The 20949-nt window shown below is 39.9% G+C and overlaps 1 protein-coding gene across 4 annotated transcripts in view; it reads right to left on the bottom strand.

The window, feature by feature from the left end:
* Positions 1-20949, bottom strand: part of vezt (vezatin, adherens junctions transmembrane protein) — a 114718-nt gene that overhangs the window by 26929 nt on the left and 66840 nt on the right. For all 4 annotated transcript variants that reach the window (XM_059987775.1, XM_059987777.1, XM_059987776.1 and 1 more), the window contains 4 exons: positions 20316-20462; positions 9372-9519; positions 7867-8192; positions 7384-7577 (listed from right to left, as the gene is read on the bottom strand). In XM_059987775.1, coding sequence (XP_059843758.1) covers positions 7384-7577; positions 7867-8192; positions 9372-9519; positions 20316-20462 — 815 coding nt within the window. The remainder of the gene's footprint in view (positions 1-7383; positions 7578-7866; positions 8193-9371; positions 9520-20315; positions 20463-20949) is intronic.

The following is a 20949-nucleotide window of genomic DNA, read 5'->3' as shown; positions in this document are numbered from 1 at the left end:
CTTCTTTTTTTCTCTCTCTGCCCCTCTCACAATCAGTCCTTGCCTGCTCTCCATCTCTCTCTGGTGCTCCCCTCCCCCTTTCTCCCTAGGCCTCCATCCCATGATCCTTTCCCTTCTCCAGCTGTGTATCCCTTTTGCCAATCACCTTTCCAGCTCTTAGCTTCATCCCTCCCCCTCCTGTCTTCTATTATTTCGGATCTTCCCATCCCCACCCACTTTCAAATCTCTTACTATCTTTCAGCTAGTCCTGACGAAGAGTCTCTGCCCGAAACGTTGACTGCACCTCTTCCTATAGATTCTGCCTGGCCTGCTGCTTTCCACCAGCATTTTGTGTGTGTAGCATGCACATGAAGCTAGTTTAGGGTCAGGAAAACAGGAACTCTGGTGAATGGTTGTTTTTCAGGTTGGAGGAAAGGACGTTCAGGTGAGACCAAGATGACTTGTTTTCTTGTTTCTACTAATGACTTATCTGTGTATACAGGGCACCATTTCAAAATACAGATGGCAAAAACCTTGTAAATGTGGCAAATGGTGACATGCTTCGGTAGAAAATACAACGAAAGATAGTGTAGCCTAGAGTAGCCTACAGTTCATAGAGGACAAAGGAACATGGGTGCACATAATGACATATCTCTGAAGAACAAGGACAAGTTGAGATAACTAGCGAAAGACAAAAAGCATATGGCACCATATGGTTTAAGAACAGAGTAATTGATTACAGGACCAAGGAAACACTAGTTTGGTCGCCATTTTGGTTAACCATTTCCCTTCAGGAAAAGAGCAAAGGCTCAAGCAGAATGGTACCAGAAGTGAGGGAATGAATTACAGAAAATATTAAAAATACCCTTAAGGTCAAGCAGGACATATTGAGAGATACATTTATTAGACCAATCTTCTGCTGAGTTCAGGCCTACCCTAACTTGGCTATCCAACAGATTGTTCCCTGATAACCAGGCATCTGCTTGGCACTGACAATAAGACAGCAGACCCAAGCTCCTAGCTGCTTTTTACTAACTCGCCATGCACTCCAGACCAAGGTAGCAGGTAATCTCAGGACTGCTCTGACTGACGATCTTTCATCAGATAGATGAGGGTGATTTGATCGAAATGTGCTAAATCAGCAAGTATCTCAATAAAGTGAACAATAAGGAACATTTTCCATTGATAGAAAGGTCAAGAACTAAGTGGTTTAAGGCAATTAACCAAACTCTTTGCACAGTGGCAAAAACACAGTGAATAGTGAGGATTTTGGATTTGCTGCCTGAGAGGAAGGGAATTGAATAAAGATCCAAGTTAGAAATAAATAGCAAGACAGTAAACAATTGAAAACTGCATTGACAACAAAGCAGTGTAGGCTTAAAAGGACCAAATCCCCACTGTGCTGTAATAATTCTGAGATCCCTTGATTCTATAAGATCTTTTAATTAGTTATTCTTTCATTGTGTCTACTTTCCTTTCAAAAAGGAAACCAGTAAAAAGACACTGAATTGAGGCATTGCAGAATTGTGACTGTTTTAATACTGATCTAAAGGTATTAGGTTAAGTAGCACACAATTCTAGTCACCTTAAAGTGCAGCTATCACCAGCATAAACTATTAAGTTTAGTCTGTGGACAACTTCAAGACCTTATTGTCTTGTAAAGTTTCATTGGTTAAGTTTTCAGGTGAAATATCTTACTAGAAATTGATTGTTAGGTGGAATGTAGAGTCAAAGATAATATGGTGATTTATTGAAGCACTGAGGTTGTAAGGAAAAAATTAGGTTGTTCTGAGAACATCAGAGCCTGAGGTTTGTTAACTTGATAGTGGTTTGTTAAATTATAAGAGGCATAGATAGGACAGACAGTCATAATGATTTTCCAAAGTAGAAATGTCTAATACCAGAGGACATATCTTTAAAGTTAGTTGGAGGAAGTTTAAAGGTGATGTGAGGGACACATTTTTTTTAATGCAGGTGCCTGGAATGAGTTACCACAGTTAATAGTAGACGAATGTAGAATGAGTTTAAGAGGCTTTTAGATAGATACTTGAACCTGAAGAGAATGGAGGGGTGTGGACAATAAACACGAAGAGGACATTTAGTATAGAATGCAATTAAGATGGGCGGACTAGTTTGTCCGGTGCTGTCCTGTTCTGTGTTCACTGTTTCCACTCTTTGTGACAGTGAAGGGAAACAAAGGCTTAATATACTAGGTTTCTCAAACTGGACCATACTCCTGTAAATAACAATTGGAGTGACTCCAAAAATTCTTTTCACAGGCAATAATGAGTAGAAAACTATGCACGCCATAACTGTCACTGCATTTGTGAACATGGAAACACCATCAGGTCAACTGTACCTGACTGATTACAGAGAAAACATCACTACAGTAAGGACAGAATAATTTTAACAAGATATTTCTGAACAAGTGCTTTGCCTTTAAAAGAAAATCCTGGTTTCTGATCTTGTAAGCTAGTCTTAAATAAAAGCCATTTTTACAGTTGGAAGGAAGAGACTGACTGACTGGGTAGTAATACTACTGATGCAAGATCTTGGTGAAATTCAACATGCAAGGTTGTAACAATCAATTTTCAGTTACCTATATTTGTTATAAATTAGTTACCAACTTCACAACCAAATTGCTTTTCAATTGTAAGAAATAAATTGGAGCTACACTTGACTGGTGTGGAAATTTGTTTCTGTAGCTGACAAGGCATGACATGAGCTCTTTTGTTAACAGAGAAGCTGGCAACTGGCACATGCTGCAGTCACACATATCCAGCACTGTAATTTTTAACTGACTTTCAAACCATTATGTACAATTTCACACTTTCGACATTCATACCTCTTCAACAGGCAGATTCATTACATGAATTACTCTGTAACATTCTCTGGAACTCTGCAAGTTCCTATTCCTGAACACTAACTTCCTCTGTTCTTTCAGCACGTGCAGAGACACTTGCATAAAGGAAATGTGATGTAAAGTTTGCAAGATTCATGTTTATACAAGAATACAACGATTTTGGAATGCACATCTACCGATCAAGTAACAATGTGGTTGATAAGCTGGTTAAGTCATATGGATTATATGCCTTTAATAAAATAGGAACAGGACATAAAAGTGCATAATAAAGCTGGTAAGGCCACAGCTTTAGTACTGCATACTATTCTGGTCACTTTACAGATAAGGTGTGAGGGCCTGGAGAGACTTACAAACAGCTTGCTAGGAATGAGGAGGGGAGAGTTGATTTATGTGTACTGTATAACTTTTTCATGTCTCTGCTAAGGGAAATAGCTCTACTCGAGATTTAAATAACTATAGACCACATTCAAGTAATGCAAACAATTACAGGGGTGAGGAAATAGCTTTAATATAAAGAAGAGCAGTGCGTAAATGCACTGTCTGTGAGTATTATTGAAGCAGAAGCCCTCAATATTAAAACATATCTGAGTGAGCACCTGTTGTTCCATAATACAAGGTGCAGTGTAGGTGTTTGCAAATAAAATGACGCGAGCCATTTATTGTACTCTAAGCACGGAACACAAAAGTGCAGTAACAACACATCATGATGTCCAACAGCCTCTTAAAAGTCGTCGGTGGTTGTGAATTATGTATATTTCCACCAATTACATTACCCTACACAGGCACCCTCGTCCCCCACAATTTACTAAACCCAACATTATGAGCCTGTGTGGAGACGAATGAATCACCTGGCTTGCATCCTATGTTCCATGGCTCATCCAGAGGTGTGTTGACATGGTCACATCATGTTGTGACAGCAGGAGCATGGTAACGGAATCCTCCAAATCTTGGTTGGTTGGTTTAAGGCAATCTACTGAAACACATTCAGGTTTACCCCTCTTATCTATAATAAAAGTCTTTTTTCTCCATTTCAAAATGCAGAACAGGCCATTGTAAGGGGGCCTAAGGGGATGTTGATGTGAATCAGGGCAACATGTTGAGACATTGTACAGGAGAGAAACTCCAGCTTCTCCGAACTTAATGTCAGCCAACTGCAGGCCCACGATCTCTGGATCTGTAGCTTGGTCGGCTGTTATGCTGGTATAGTCAATGTGTACAGCTCAATGGCTGTCTGTGAGAGGCAATCAGCTATGTCATTTACTTTCCCCCCTATATATTGTATATCAATTATGAACTCCGATATGTAGGCCAGATGGAGTTGCTGCCATGATGACCAAGGATTTGATATTTTGGCCACTGTGTGTACAAGGGGTTTATGGTCAACGAATGCTGTGAAATAGCCACCCTCTAGAAGAAAGTGAAAATGGAAGACAGCCAGATAAAGACTGCGAAACTCACAGTCAAACATGCTGTACTTCCTTTTGGGGGACAGTTACCAGCCGAAGAAGGTAAATGGCTGCCACATGCCTCTGACCAACAGCACCCACAGCATCAGTAGTAATGGTGCATTGGGGAGCAGTTGTGCCAGAAGGGCTGCATTAGAAAGAGCTTGTTTCGTATCATGTCCACTGACCAGTCAAGCACTTGATTAGGGGTATTGTCTTTAAGAGCACTATACAGGGGGAGCATAAGGTCAGCAGCTCACAGAATGAAGTGGTGAATGAAATTCACCACTCCAGTAGTTTTAGTAGCACAGGGTGGTGGGAATCCATAATAGTGACTACTTTTGATGGGAAAGCTTTTAGACCTTCTGCGCTGATGCAATGGCCAAGAAAGTCAATGGTTGACAACTCAAATTGGCATTTAGCAGGGTTAATAATCAACCAGTGTTGGCTTAAGCACTTGAAGAGTACGTGGAGATGAGATACATGTTGGATTTGAATGCACTGGTGACATGTATGTCATCCAGGTAAACAAAAAGAAAATCAAAGTCTTTTAATACAGAGTCCATCAGCCATTAGGAAGTCTGTGCTGAATTTTTCAGCCCAAACGGCATGTGCAGAAACTCAAAGAGGCCAAATGGGGTTATCACAGCTGCTTTAGGAATATCCTCCAAGCATACAGGCACCTAACTAAACTGACTTTGGAAAAAAATTAACTTTCCGGCTAAACGTGTTGAGAAGTCTTGGATGTGTAGGACTAGGTAACGATTTGGGATGGTAACCTCATTAAGGTGTCCATAGCCCCCTTCAGGTACTGCAACCACCATTGGACTTAGAGACTATATGGAGGGGTGAAGCCCAGAAGCTATTTGACTGGCGTACAATACCACGTCTTTCCATGTTAGCAAACTCTGCCTTCATGGTTGTCAGCTTTACTGGGTCTAGTCTACGCATGCAGGCATAGACTGGCAGGTCAGTTTTGGAAATGTGGTGCTCAACCAAGTTTTGCAACTGTAGTGGAGAATGTTGGATTGGTGAGGTTTGGAAATTCAACCAGCAGTCAAGTAAACTCATATGCAGAGGTGTATGCAGTTGACTGAGTTGTTGTGGGGAAGTTACTGGGGGAAGCAGGGTAACAACCCAAAGTCCTTGACATCCACAAGCCAGCAGTTCTTAAGATTGACTCACAGTCCTTGGGCATACAGGAAATCTGCACCAACCAGAGGTCTAGCCACTTTTGCCAGGACAAAGCCCCATGTGTAACGCTGCCCACTGAAGCAGAGTTCACCCAGCGTGTCCTGTAAGTCTGGATCCTACTGCCATTGGCAGCCTCAAGCGAAGTTTTGTCACTCTTTACATTCTCATCAATAGGCAATGCTGGCAATGCACTCAAAGGAGCACCACATCACATAGGAAGCGTTTCTCTGAAAGAGTGTCTGTAAAGAACAGTAGACATCCTGGGCAGCTGGAACCTATGGTGTTCACAGACCTCTGATGGCCTGATATGCTAGTACTGTTGCAGCTGAAAGGTGGTCGGCACTTCCTAACGATCATACCAAAGCAGGCATGGTAAAAACGCGGGTCTACTCTGGAGCATTAGTTAGTAGTCTGTTTTGCATGGTTATGTTGGGGGCCTTGCTGACCAGGCTGAATGAGATAGGGAAAAGAGGAGGAATAATGTACCGCTGCCCAGCTGAGTCTAGACCATCAGCCATTTTAGCAAGCTACCTACAGTCCTTCTTGGGTGTTCTTGTGAGGGTTATGCAAATTTGATCTGGCATTTGTTGCAAGAAAAGTTCTTTACAAACAAAACAAGGACAGTGATTTCCCAAAAGAGACGGCATGTGGTCCATTAGCTCCAATAGCTTAGCATTGCCAAGGTCTGGCAAGGAGAGCAACTGTTTGGCGCACTCAGACTCTGATAGTCCCAAAGTCTGTAAAAAGTGACTTTTCAGTGATCGGAATTTATTGTGTTCAGATGGCTGTTCTAGTGAACTCCCCACTCTCGCAGCTGTGGAGTTGCTGGAAGATACTAACATATAAAAATATTTGGTGTTTTCAGTGGAGATTTCTTGTAGTGCGAATTGGGTCTCAGCTTGTACAATGACATTCCAGCAGTTTCAAAGTGAATGCGTTGGTCAGCATGTTTAATAAGGATGTGAGGTTTTTTATGTTTCAGCAAAAGAGTAAAAACTCATTGATTACACAAAAAGCGCAGTAACAGAACTTTACTTAATATGTCATCACAAATGACCAGCCTCTTAAAGTGAAACTCAACTAACGTCAGTGGTTGTGAACTATGTACATTTCCACCAATTATATTACACTACAGTAGGTTCAATTGTTCTTTTTCAAGAGACATAAATATGGATCAAATGGCCTTTTGTGACACAAACTTCTATAATTTACATGTTATCTTCAATAAATGACATATTATGTGAAGTTCTGTTACTGTGCTTTTTGTGTTCAATGTTTGCAGTGCAATAAATGAGTTGTTACTGTTTTTCTTAAACATAAAAAACCTCACATAGTTTTATTTGTGACAACCTTCAATAATGTGTCTATCAAAAAAAAGTACAATCTCACACAGACTGAAAGCAATGCACAGTGAGCAAAAAGAGGAGGAATGAGTTGGCAACTTAAAAATAGTTAAGAAAGATAGCTGAGGAAATTTATCTAAATGGAGAGGGATTTAACTAGTGCAGCACTAATGCAGTTCTGCCGAGTTACCCTGCACACACATACTTCAATGCATGACTGAGGGACTACAGCATTACTGAGAAGTTAAACCAAAGAATGCTGTCTTTTTTTAGGTGCACAATTTAATAATTTCAATAGCTTGGGAATAATCCCCACTGTCCTCATCAATATTTATCGCTCATCCAGCAATATCAAAACAGAGTATCATCATGCTGCTGTTGGAAGTTTCCTCTGCCCAAATTAGAATTTATGTCCTTTAGACCAATACAAACAACTCTTCAGAAGTGTCTCATGTGGTAGGAACATCTGAGACTGTCAAAGAAGCCGTATAAAACAAGGCTTTCTTTTAAATGACTGGCCAGCATTACTCTTCAATTTTTTAAGAAAACATTTTCTTACCTTTCTGTCCCTTAGAAGTATGTACTAGTTTATCCACCTGGTTTCTTGCCTCGTCCCAGCAGTCCATGGTCACTTCCATGTGTGGCTTGATCAATTTAAGTTTCTGATCCAGATCATGGTACACTTCAGGAGTTATTTCATGCTGCTCTCTGGATTCATACAGATTTTCCACATGATCTTCGAAAGTAATAACCCTGTATCAAACAGGAAGCACATTGAAACAGGTCAGAACATTAATATTTGCAGTGAGAGCTCTTTTTGCAACTCTTATAACAATGTTTTTATAATACATTTTAATGAATGAGTTTTCTTTTGATTGAGTTCTAGGCTAGTATAAAAATAAAACATGATCCAAATCATGATTTATTAAGGTTGAATCATGATTTTTTAAGATTGAATCATTACAGAATGCAAAATACTGCTTCTTTAAACTGGCATTAATATTAAAACGACAAATCTTTTCAGTTAGATGCATGAACTTACTCATTTAGTAGCACCTTAAGGTGGAGCTGCAGACTACGAACCACTGTAAATATATTCTTCAGCTCACTCGATCCATGATTAGTCCTCTTTGGGGTTTTGAAATTAGATTGGTGCTGCAAGTATCTATGTAATTCATAGCTCCGCTTCAGTTCTTCAACGCAAGTTGTAACAACATGAGAAAGACTGTGTATTGATTCTGCTACAATCTGATGCACCAAATCCCCTGGAGATCCACGAGCCTTGTGCGTAGTTTTAACAGGAGACAATAGCAAAACTAAACGTCTGAAGAACTCTGAGTTTTGGCCCACCCACAGCTGAAACAGTATCTGGAGACAGGAAACATTAAAACAAGGTAACAAATTTAACCAGCAGTAAAAGATGGATCAAAATCAATGTGGATATTTATGGGTCTGTAGATGCAAGTTATTGTACCCTGGGCATTTATGCAACACCATAAACATAATTTAAATGCATGTGGTCCCATAATTATCACTATTGGGAATAATCAATCTCTAATGAAGGTTTTTTCCTCCCCGTCTGCACTCAGTTTCTGACCAAAAACAAGCTCTGAACCATTATGTACTCAAAATATTTCATTAGCAATAGTAATATAAACAATAATATTGTCAATTCCCCCATGAGAGATCCCTGTAGATTAACAGCTGCACATATTATGTTATCACATGGAATGGGTTAATTAGTGAATGAATAAACAACTGCTTCCCGTTTTGTGTTAAGCACTGTGAGATGTTATTTTGTACTTTTCTTTTTTGTAATTTAACCATAAAGGCAGTAAGAAGAGGGAGGACATGTGTCTCGCCTATTGAACCTCTCTTCCGGTGGGTGGTTGCTTGACCTTGATCTGGCTACTTCCAGTGATGGTATCAGAAAAACTCAGTGACAAATCCATGTCCAGCAGCTACATAATCACAGACACAAACTGCTGGAGGAACTTAGCAAGCCAAGCAGCATCAACGGAAAAGAGTAAACAGTCTACATTTCGGGCCAAGACCCTTCATCAGGTTCAGTCATACACCACCACTCTCAAGGCACTGACTGATACAGGAGATTATGGAAACCAGCGTTATCTGAAGTCACTCACAGTTGGTTATGCAGCCTAGTGCAACTGAAAATTACCAGTTCAAAAACTATCCACTGCTTTCAAGATGCAAGTACATTGGGAATAAAGTACATTTCTCCATGTAATCTGTTTGAAATAATGATAAACATATTGTCCCATTTAATACATTATGTGAAACACTGACAAAACTTTATCCATACACATCTGACAGAAAATGAATGAGACATGGCAATTCAGCCCATCTTTAGGCAAATATGTTCCATGTTAGCCTCAACCCCCAACACACCCTGACAGCAGAGTGTTCCATTCCTAATTCTTGTGATTACATGTATTTAAAAAGAAATTAACCAATGAGATATATATATATAAAAACTTGTGTTACATGTAGAATCACTTGTTTATCTTATTGTGCATCACACCATACCTTTAATGATGCAAGACTGTAACCATCAGTAAGTTCCTGAGCCTCCTCCTCAGACAGAATGTCCTCACTCAATCCCATGCCAAGTTCACTTAATGGGATTGCACAGAGATAGTTAGTCACATTGTCCGTCTCGGAGTTCAGAGGATAGGTTTAATTATAATTAAGGCATCACAACAGAGGAATGTCATCAAAATAATGTTTGAACCATTTTTATCTTACTGGGATAAACAAATATAGGCTACAGATTAAAACTTGTTGTTAAATAACAGATACAAACAGTTAAGGAAAGGTTAGAGGAATACACACAAAATGCTGGAGGAACTCAACAGGTCAGGCAGCATCACTGGAAAACAGTACAGTCGATGTTTCAGGCTGAGACTCTTCAGCAGGATTGGAAAAAAAAGATGAGGAGTTTGAGTTAAAAGGTGGTGGGGGAAGGCAAGGGAGAAACACTAGGTGAAATTGGGAGGGGAGGTGAAGAGCTGTGAAGTTGATTGGTGAAAGAGATGCAGGGCCGGAGAAGGGGGAAGCTAATAGGAGAAAACAGAAGGCCAGGGAAGAAAGACAAGGGGGAGGAACACCAGAGGGAGGTGATGGGCGGGTAAGGAGATCAGGTGAGAGAGGGAAAAGGGGATGAGAATGGTGGAGAGGGTGGGGGGGGGGGTGCCATTTTCTACAGCACATAAATTTCCTCAACTGACTACAAAATTACATCAATGATTTTCAAATCTCACATTCGATGGTTAAATGCAGAGTGGAAGTCATGAACTACAGTGGAGCAATCAGACGCGGTACCTTAGTCAACTCCATGGCTGAAATCATGGCAGCAGAGGCGGACTTCAAACCAGGCTGAAGACTAGAGGGATGAGCCCTCCTCTACCTAGTATCTTGTTGGCAAATGTGCAGTCACTGACGATCTCAGGGCAAAGCTGCTGTGTCAGAGGCAGATGAGGCAAGTTTCCATTGTTAGTTGCTTTGGGACTTGGTTAACAGTGAACATACAGCTATCCGACAAGAAGGATTTACGATCTTCAGAATGGATTAAATCTCAAATTCTGCTAAGGAAAGAGGTGGCTGTGTATGCTTTCTAGTCAATTCTCATTCGTGCATGCACGTTGGGGGTTATGTCAACTTCTTGTTCCTCTGACTTAGAACAATGAATGATGGGTTCTGGTGATGTCATCATCCAGAATGGCAGCCTAAAATAATAGCTCCTCCGGAAAAACGTTTATTTTGCCAAATACAAGATTTCTTGAAATATCTGAACTGGTAATGGGGACAAGAATGGGGAAAAGGAATGGAGACAAAAAAAGCATCATTGCGGAGCCTGTGGACAAGAGGGGTGCAGCAACTGGCTCTCCTACACATGCGTGAGGTGGCAAGGCTGACGCTGGGCCTCATTCAGACAAAACGGCAAATTTAATAAAAATTCTGAAAGAGATACGGGAATTCCAGAATGACATAAAACAGCAACTAAATGATATCAAATCAGAGCTAACCAACGTTAATCAAAAAATAGCGATGGCAGAGACACAAATTGAAAAGGTAGAAGATTGCATTCAAAACGTGGAACGAATGCTAAGATGATAAAAGTGTTAAATCAACAAGAAAATAAATTATTCGACCAAGAAGGAAGGTCACGACGGAAGAATATCAGGATATATAATGTTCCCGAAGGAGCAGAGGGGTTGTCTATGGCGGAGTTTGTAGAAAGCTTGCTAAGGGACACACTGGAGCTTCTCCCGACCATGCCACTTGACATTGCGAGAGGACACCATGCGCTCGTCCCGAGGCCTTCTGGAGTCAGGGAAGATAAGCCACGGTCAATAGTAATTAGATTCCTTCAATACAAAACCAAAGCAGAGATTCTGCGCAAGGCCTGGGGAAAGAAGAAGGTATTTTTGAAAGGGAAATTGATATATTTTGATCAAGATTACCCCCCAGTGATCCTGCAGAAATGCAAGGAATATTCTGAAGTGAAGCGAGTATTAAAGCAAAGAAAGATTAGCTTCCAGACTCTGTACCTTGCCAAACTGTGAGTGTTTTATGAAGATGGGATGTAACTGTATCAGACAGCGGGAGAAGCGACCGCAGTCATGAAGGCCAGAGGGTTGCCCGTCAGCGTGATCAAACCGAGGGAAAGCCTGGCTGAGCAGCTATCCTGCTCTGCTTGGGAAATAGTGAGAGAATCAAGAAAGCAGAAGACAGGAGGAGGGCGAGAGGAGAATATCAGGAAGAGATTGTGAGTTTTCAGAAGACAGCTCCTCCAGAAGAGCTATAAGGACCGACTAATTTCAAAAGTGTTGATAAGCTAAACAAAAGCAAAAATAGACGGTACTATACTTATCTCAAGAAATACATATTACAATGTGGATTTTATATTACTCAATTATTTTATTTTTTAGTCATTCATTCACTCCTTTTCCCCCACTTAAATGAGAATATATACATGGGAGGAATGAACAGGGAAATCTTTTCTGTGTAATGGACATAGATTTTTTCACTTACTTTTATGGTACTGCAGTGGGGGCCCTCAACTCACAGGTAGGAGAGGATATCCCCCATGGCTAGACGTTTTCTCTAGCTCAACCCAGGGTCATCTACTAGAGACCTCAGCCTTGGAATCACATCTCTGTTACCTTTCTTTTTATTCGTGTTTCTTGGTTCTTTCTTGTTCAGGGAGTAGATGGATTAAGTTTTATTCTGCTAATTTCAATGAGATACTGACAGATAAATACACATGGCTAGGGACAAAGTAAAATTCATTTCTTTTAATGTCAATGGGCTGTTAAATCCAATCAAACACGGTAAAATTCTATCAAAAATGAAGAAAGAACAAGCCCATGCAGTACATTTACAGGAAATTCACTTAAGCGATAATGAGCATGAAAAACTAAAGAGAATGGGTTTTACTAATTTGTTTTTTTCCTCATATAAATCAGGACATAGGACAGGAGTTGCTATTCTCATCTCAAACAAGCTAAATTTTGAAAAAGTATTCGAAATGGGAGATAAGGAAGGCAGATATATTCTGGTAAGCAGGAATATAGACGGAAATTCAGTTACTCTATTGAATATAGTCGGCCCTCCTTATCCACGGGGGATTGGTTCCAGGACCCCCTGCGGATAACAAAAAGCACGGATGCTCAATTCCCTTATTTAGCTGAACACTGAGGTTGTCTTTAGGACCCAGCGGAACCCCGGACCTTATTTAACCTGGCTCAGAGTGGTGGTCTTTAGGACCCGACGCAGCTCTGAATCCGCAGTGTTTCTGTTCATGAAAATAATCACAATCACGACTGAAAGTAAAATGGAAGTAATAAAGCGATCGGAAAGAGGTGAAACGCCATTGATCATCGGAAAAGCGTTAGACTGCAGTCAGTCAACGGTTGGAACAATTTTAATGGAGCATGTGAAAGGCCCTGCCCGATGAAAGCTACAATTATTACTAAGCAACGCAGTGGTTTAATTATTGGAATACATGCATTTCTTAAGTGTTTTATATGCATTGAAAGGTAAAATGTATACTATATACAAAGACAAACGTTTGACTGATGCTAAATAATACTGGATGGACCTGTTACAACTTCAAATCCGACTTAAAGACGGACTCAGGAACAGAACTCGTTCCTAACCCGGGGACTGCCTGTACTTTAAAATCATCTCTCGATTACTTATAGTAACTATACAATGTAAGTGCTATGTAAATAGTTGTTATACTGTATTGTTTAGGGAATAATGACAAGAAAAAATAGTCTGTACATGCTCAAATAACGAGTGCTGGAGAGAGAACTTCCGGGTTTTCCTGATCCACAGTTGGTTGAATCTGCGCTTGCGGAACCTGCGGATAAGGAGGGCTGACCGTATATACGCACCCCCCAGGAAGCGATATTAGTTTCTTCCAGAAAATTACTAATATTATGGTAATGGAAACAGAATGTCTCTTGATATGTGGGGGAGACTTAAATTTACAATTACAACCAAAGTTAGACTCTTCCAATAGAAAAACTTATGAAACAAAGTCCTTACATAAGAAAGTTAATACACTTCTTGAGGATGTTGGTCTAATTGATATATATGGAGGGATCTTTTCCCCGACAGAAGTGATTACACTCATTATTCTGACCACCAATCTGTATACACAAGAATAGTCTATTTCGTAACATTTGGAAAAGATAAAGAAACCTGTGGAATTGGGACAATAGATGCAAGTGACCATGCACCTATATATTTGTTTTGACCTACAACCAAAGAATACTATTTGGAAACTAAATTCAAGTCTACTCAATGATCCCTATTTTAAGGAACAAATTAAAAAAGAAATTGTCTTTACTTAGAATTCAATGATAATGGAGGGGTTTCACCTCCCATTCTATGGGATACTCTGAAGGCTGTCTTAGGAGGGAAAATTATAGTGATATCTTCATACAAGAAAAAAAATAAGGAATTAAACATTAGAGGAATTACAAAAGCTAAAGGAACAAGAAAAAAAACACAAATTGAGTTTGGCATAGAGGAAATTAGAGGAAATTTTAAAAATTAGGAATGAAATTAATAGTTATGCTAAACAAGAAATCAGGAAAAATTTAATGCTTCTGAAACAGAGACATTATGAAAGTGGATCTAAGTCCATGAAAATACTGGCGTGGAAACTGAAAAAAGATAGCAGAAAATATGCTATCCTGACAAAGGGTCTCAGCCCGAAACGTCGACAATGCTTCTCCATATAGATGCTGCCTGGCCTGCTGCATTCTACCAGCATTTTGGGTATGTTGCTTGAATTTCCAGCATCTGCAGATTTCCTCGTGTTTGTTTAACAAATTAGAACGATGACTACTGACATAACTGAAGTTGAACTAGAAACTGCAATTAGCAGGCTTAAATTAAGCAAGTCACCAGGATCAGATGGATATATGGCAGAGTGGTATAAAAAATTTAAAAATGAGTTAATTCCTGTTTTACTCCCCATACTGAACTGGGCTCTAAAAAAGGTACAAATGCCACCCAGCTGGAAGGAGGCAATAATCTCAGCTATACCTCAGAAGGCAAGGATAAATGGAATGTGGGTCATTTAGACCAATATCTGTTCTTAATGTGGATTATAGATTATTTACCTCTATCATGGCCCAACGATTAGAAGAGTTCCTACCCACACTGATACATAACGGTCAGACAGGTTTTATACAACAACACCAAACACAAGACAATATACGAAGGACACTTCACATTATGAATCATATACAAAAAAATAAAATAGAAGCAATAGTGATAGGCGTGGACACTGAAAAGGCATCTGATTCAGTTAATTGGAATTTTCTTTACATATAACATATACAGTTTTATATAGATTTGGTTTACATGACACAATGATTAAAACTATACAAGCACTATATGACAATCCTACTGCTAGGATTAAAATCAATGGATATTTATCAAATAGTTTTACCCCAGAAAGGGGCACGAGACAGGACCCTGCATGGTCACCGCTACTCTTCGCATTATATCTGGAACCATTAACTCAATACATCAGACAAAATGAAGATATCAGGGGAATTACTATTAAAGGGACAGAGCATAAATTGGCCTGTTATGCAGATGACATTTTGATCTATCTAGGGCAACCAACATACTCTTTACCTAAGCTGATGCAATCCTTTGAACAATATGGTCAATTATCGGGTTACAAGATCAACATAGATAAAACCCAATTACTTTCATATAACTATAACCCACCAAGAGAAATTGAAAGTACTGTAGATATCCCTGGGCATGGCAAACAGAATCTTTCAAATACTTGGGCAGTGTTATGCCAAAAGATTTGGCAAAATTATCAGAATGCTATTATTCGCCTATATATAAAAAAATTAAGTAAGATATAACAAGGTGGAACCCAATTCCTTTTCTCAGTCTCAATTCAAGGATTGAATCTATTAAAATGAATATACTGCTCAAACTATTATATCTCTTTCAGACCCTATGAATAGAGATTAATCAAAATCAATTCAATGAATGGAACAAGATGTTATCAAGATATATATGGCAAGGTAAAAGGCCTAGAGTTTGTCTCAAAACTTTGCAATTAGCCAAGGAAAAGGCGGGATGGGGCCTACCTTCTCTTAGAAAACTATTATTTTGCAGCACAGTTGAGAGCTGTGATATGCTGTGCAACCCGTCAGATGACACTCAATGGAAAAACATCGAGGAGAGGACACTTTCCATCCCCATGCAGGCAATTTTGGCTGCTAACAACCTATAAAGTTACATAAATACCATTGATAACCCATGGGTGAAATGGACTCTTAAAATATGGAAAATTATTGTAAAAATTATAAACTAGAGGGAGATATTGCAGTATATATGACTTGGATTTTACGCTGAATAAACTGGATGCTAGATTTAAGAACTGGACAGCTAACGGGATAACAGTTCTTTGTAATATAACAAAAGAAGGAACACTGTTCAGTTTGAAATGCTTAAAGAGAAACACTTTTTAGAAAAACAAGACTTTTAATCGGTATTTACAAATGCGTCAGTATGTTAATAAGAGGGTTAAAAACGTAACCAAGGCAAGTACATGTTTGATAGTTATTTAGAAAAGCATATAATTCAGATAACAGTAGTAGAATCATCTAGTAGAACAGTAGTAGGAACATCTGGAAATCTCCAGGAAGGCCCTCTTCATTGCTGTTGCTGCTGAGAGGTCCGGGTCTCTGCTGAGAACAGGCTCCCAGTCCTCGGGGTCGCGTTGCCGGTGGCCATTGGCGGGGGCATCTTAAAACGCTCGGCAGAGGATGGTGCTCGGAGAAGCTGTGCCAGAGGGGATGGTCGGAGGCTCGGCGGTTCGAAGGACTCGGAGTCCGCTGTGGGCGGGGCGCTTTCACTATGTGCTGTGTCTGCGAGGCTGGGTTCGACAGAGCTTTGTGTGCTGCATCTGCGAGGCTGAGTCCGATGGCGCCATGGAAGTCCATAGCGGAGGTATTCCCTTCTGCCGCCTGCATGGGATGACGAGTCTATCAGGACCCTGAGGACTTGTGGAAACTGTGTGGTGGTTTCTTTCGAACTTATAGTATTCTAACATCTTTGGATTATTTTTACTGTGCCCATGGTCTGTTTTTTTAAATCAATTATGCTATTGTTTGCACTGTGGTAACTATGTGGTTTTGTGCAGGTCTTGTAGCTTTAGTTTTTGGTCTTGCTTTGTCTGGTGGATTTGGAGCACCTTTCCAGGGAACGTGCTAAGATGGTAGTGCGATATTAATACGGAGCAGCCTCTCCGGACTCTGGATTGGGGATTGCCAAATGTTATGTGGATTTTCTGGTATAGTCTGTTTTGTCATGTGCTTTTGTGATATCATTCTGGAGGAATGTAGTCTCATTTTTTAACTGCATTGCATTTGTGGCTTCTAAATGACAATAAACTGAATCTGAATTTCAAGCGTGTATAAGGGTTTGTCAAATCTTAAAACACATTCCACTTCATACGTTAAAAACAAAATAGAAGGAAGGAGGGATAATTATTTCTGAGGTGGAATGGACAATAATATGGAGGCATCAATGGAAGTGTACCAGTTCACAGAAATAGGAGTTTGGATGGAAAAACTTGATAAGACATTTTATTACACCCTCTCAGAAATCCCATTATGATAGTAACGTCCCTGTTTGCCGGAGAAATAGTGGAAGTCAAAATGCAAACCTTTATCATATTTTCTGGGAATGTCCCGTTATCAAAGTGGGATACATAATTCCCTACAAGACATCTTTAAGATGTCTTAGAAAGTAAGACCATATATTTTGGGTATATACCTCAAGAATGGTTGAAAAGAGATAAATATTTAATGAATATACTGTTGGTGGCTGGTAAAAAGACTCTTACCAGGAAATGGCTATCACAGGAGAGCCTAACTTTAAACGCATGGATGGAAATTACAATGGATATTCACAAAATGGAGAAGATAACAGCATTTGTTAATCACAAGTTGGAACAACTTGATTCATACTGGGAAAAATAGTTTAATTACATAATGCCTCATAGGCCTGATTTTATTCTCACAAATCAATGAATATGTTGTAAAAAAATCACTCCTTACTTGTACAGTTTTTTCCTTTTGCTTGTTCTTTCTTTCCTCTTTTCTGTAAGTGTATACCTCAGATAAATATTATGTGGAGATTTGTGGCAAATATGACTATAGTATCTGAAATACATCTTATGGAAATGTTTGTTTGATGGTGAACTTCAATAAAAAATAAATTACCAAAAAAAAAGAACAATGAACAATGTAGACCATTCTATTTGCCCCAGGAGTTCTCATCCGTGATGACCACAGTTTATACAATCACAAAACTGCACAGAAACAGCTCATCCCGATGCATTTCAAATTATAGTCGGCAACTTTAAAGGGCCTGTTTGAGGAAAACCCTGCCCAGTTATCACCAACACATAACCTGTTGCACCAGAGGGCCTGACACACTAGACCACTGCTACACGACGACAAGGTATGCCCTATCATTCCTTCCCGAGACAGCATTTTGGCAAGTCAGATCATTTGTCTGTACTCCTACTACCTGCACTCAGACAGAGCCTGAAGAACAAGGCTCCAGAGATCAAGACAGAAAGCAGAGGAACAGTTACAGAATGCCTTGAGTCAGTGCACAGGGCAATGGTCATCTGAGGAATAGAATGAATACATCAGGGTTGTTACAGACTTTATTAACAGTTGTGGATGGGTGTGTCCACACAAAATCAGTTTTTCTCAATCAGAAGCCCTGGATGAACAATGAAATCCAGAAACTGCTGAGAGCCAGATCAGAGATATTCGTCTGGAGATCAAGAATGCCACAAAAAGTACAGGTATGATCTCCAGAAAGCCATCTTTCGGGCGAAGTGGAGATTCTGGGCTAGACTGGAATCAACAAGGGATGTTCAACAGCTGTGGCAGGGTTTGAATGCCATAACCTCCTACAAAGTTAAATCTAGCAACATTGGAGACAGCAAAGCTTTGCTTTCAGATGAGCTCAATGCCCTCTATGCACATTTTTACTACCAGAACATGGAGTTCACCCCCATGTGTCCTGATGATCCTTTGGTCTCGGTATCTGAAGATGACGTCTGGGCTGCCTTCAAGAGAATGAATCCAAGGAAAGTATCCGTCCGGATGCAGTACCTGGCCGACCACCAAAGACCTGTGTTGACAAAGAGGCTAGTGTACTATATTCACTGATATCTTCAATCTTGCACTCCAGCAGTATATAGTATCCACCTGCTTAGAGCAGGCTTCAATCATAGCAGTGCACAAGATGCATGTGAAACCTGTCTAAATGACTACCACCCAGAGGGACTTATATCCACAGTGATGAAGAGTTTTAAGAGGATGGTGTTAAAGCATATCAACTCTCATCTGAGTGGCAACTTGGATCTGCTCCAATTCTCCTACTGAAGCAACAGGTGTACAGCAGGTGCCCTCTCGTGGGCTCTTCACAACCCTGAAACATCTGGACAGCAAAGATACATACATCTGGATGCTCTTTATAGATTACAACTCAGAATTTAAGATCATCATCCTCTCAAATCTAATCAGTAAACTCTGAGACCTGGGCTTCAATAACCCCTTGATCCTGTATTTCCTCACTTGTAGACCCCAGTCAATTCAGATTGGTGAAAAACATCTCCTCTACAATCTCCATCAGTACAAGAGCACCCACAAGGATGTGTACTTAACCCCTTGCTCTACTCACTTCACACCTGTGACTCTGTGTCTAAGTACAGCTCTGACACATTTGCTAATAACATCACTGTTGTGGACTGCATCAAAGGGGATGATGAATCAGCATACAGGAGGGAGGCTTAAAATTTGGCTGAGTAGTGTGATGACAACATCTCACTCAATGTCATTAAGACCAAGGAACTGATAGTAGACTTCAGCAGAGGGAAACCAGAGGTGCATGAGCCAGTTATTGGAGGATCAGAGGTGGTGAGGGTCAGTAACTTTAAATTCCTGGTGTCACTATCTCAGAGGACCTGTCCTGGACCCATCATATAAATACACTTGCGAAGAAAGCACAATAGTGCCTCTACTCCTTCAGGAGTCTGTGGAAATTCAGCACATCTTCGAAAATCTTGGCAAACTTCTATAGATGTGTGGTGGAAAATGTGCTGACCAGCTGCATTACGGCCTGGTATGGAAACACCAATGCCTTTTAACAGAAAATCCTACAAAAGGTAGTGGATTCGGCCCAGTACATCACAGGTAAAAGCCTCCCAACCATCAAGCACATCTACATGAAACGTTGCTATAGAAAATCAGCATCCATCATCAAAGATGCTCTCCACCTAGGCCATGCTCTTTTCTCGCTACTGCCATCAGGTAGAAGGTACAGATGCTTCAGGACTCACACCACCAGGGTCAAGAATAGTTACTATCCCTCAACCATCAGGCTCTTGAACAAAAGGGGATAACTACATTCATTCAACTTCAGGTGTTCCCATAACTGATGGTCTCACTTTAAGGACTCTTTATCTTGTTATTTCATGCTATTTATTGATATTTGGATTTGCACTATTGGTTGACCATTAATCCTGTTTACAGTTACTGTTCTATAGATTTGCTAAGTATGTGCCCACAGAAAAAGAATCTGAGGGTTGCATGTAGTGACATGTATATACTCTGATACAAAAAATACTTTGAACTGTGAACTTTATGCAAAAGCTGGTAGAAATGCAAAACACCCTTCCAAAAACATTGTTGAGGCTAGTTGAGCTAATCACTTTGAATCTAAGATGGATACCTATCTGCTGATCATCAGTGTACCATATAAAGATGTGAAGCCATGGCCGGTGAAGAGAGTTTAGATATAATAGCCTATAAAGGCCTATTGCTATGCAATGTTCTAAATTTGATAATGAATTAATAAAATGTGCTAGTAAGATCATTCATAACAAAAGGATATCACTTAAGCAAATAGCAGGTGGCTGCTCGGGAAGCCCGGTAGGTGGATTTTACAGTACGGTACACTGCTTTCCTCAAGCCAATTAGGTGCTGTCCTTCCTGTTGCCAGGAGCTTCCCAGCTTACGAGCAGGACATGCAGCCGTCACCCTGGAAAACAAACCATCAACTTTAGCTACTGTGCAGATCTCTTTATAAGACTTATTAACATTAACTGTCCTGCTTTTGAAATAGTTAATAAAACTAGTCAGAATTAGAAACTGAAACAAAAATTTTTGAATAAAAATGAAAATAAAGGGAAAACAGTATATATTATTACAGTGACACAGAAGGGGATGTGGCCCAATTTGCCTATCCTGGTTCCCACTTCAACTATCCCATTAGTGTAAGTTTCTTGTACCATAAATTTATTCTCTTACACAGAAAATTTAGAATATGAATGAAGTATATTCAATTCAAAATGTAAAAGGGAATATACATGAAAATAGTAAGGATTCCTTTTTAATTGTCTTTTTCATTCAGTAATTTGATCTCTTGATTTTATCAAGGCTATTTCACATTAACAAGTTTGGGGATTTTGTCTGCATTTATCTCATACAGCCACATTGAATTGGCTAAAGTAGCAGGATACAAAAGC

Source organism: Hypanus sabinus, chromosome 13 (genome assembly GCF_030144855.1).
Source record: "Hypanus sabinus isolate sHypSab1 chromosome 13, sHypSab1.hap1, whole genome shotgun sequence".
Classification (NCBI taxonomy): domain Eukaryota; kingdom Metazoa; phylum Chordata; class Chondrichthyes; order Myliobatiformes; family Dasyatidae; genus Hypanus; species Hypanus sabinus.
This window is presented reverse-complemented; position numbering and strand designations above follow the sequence as displayed.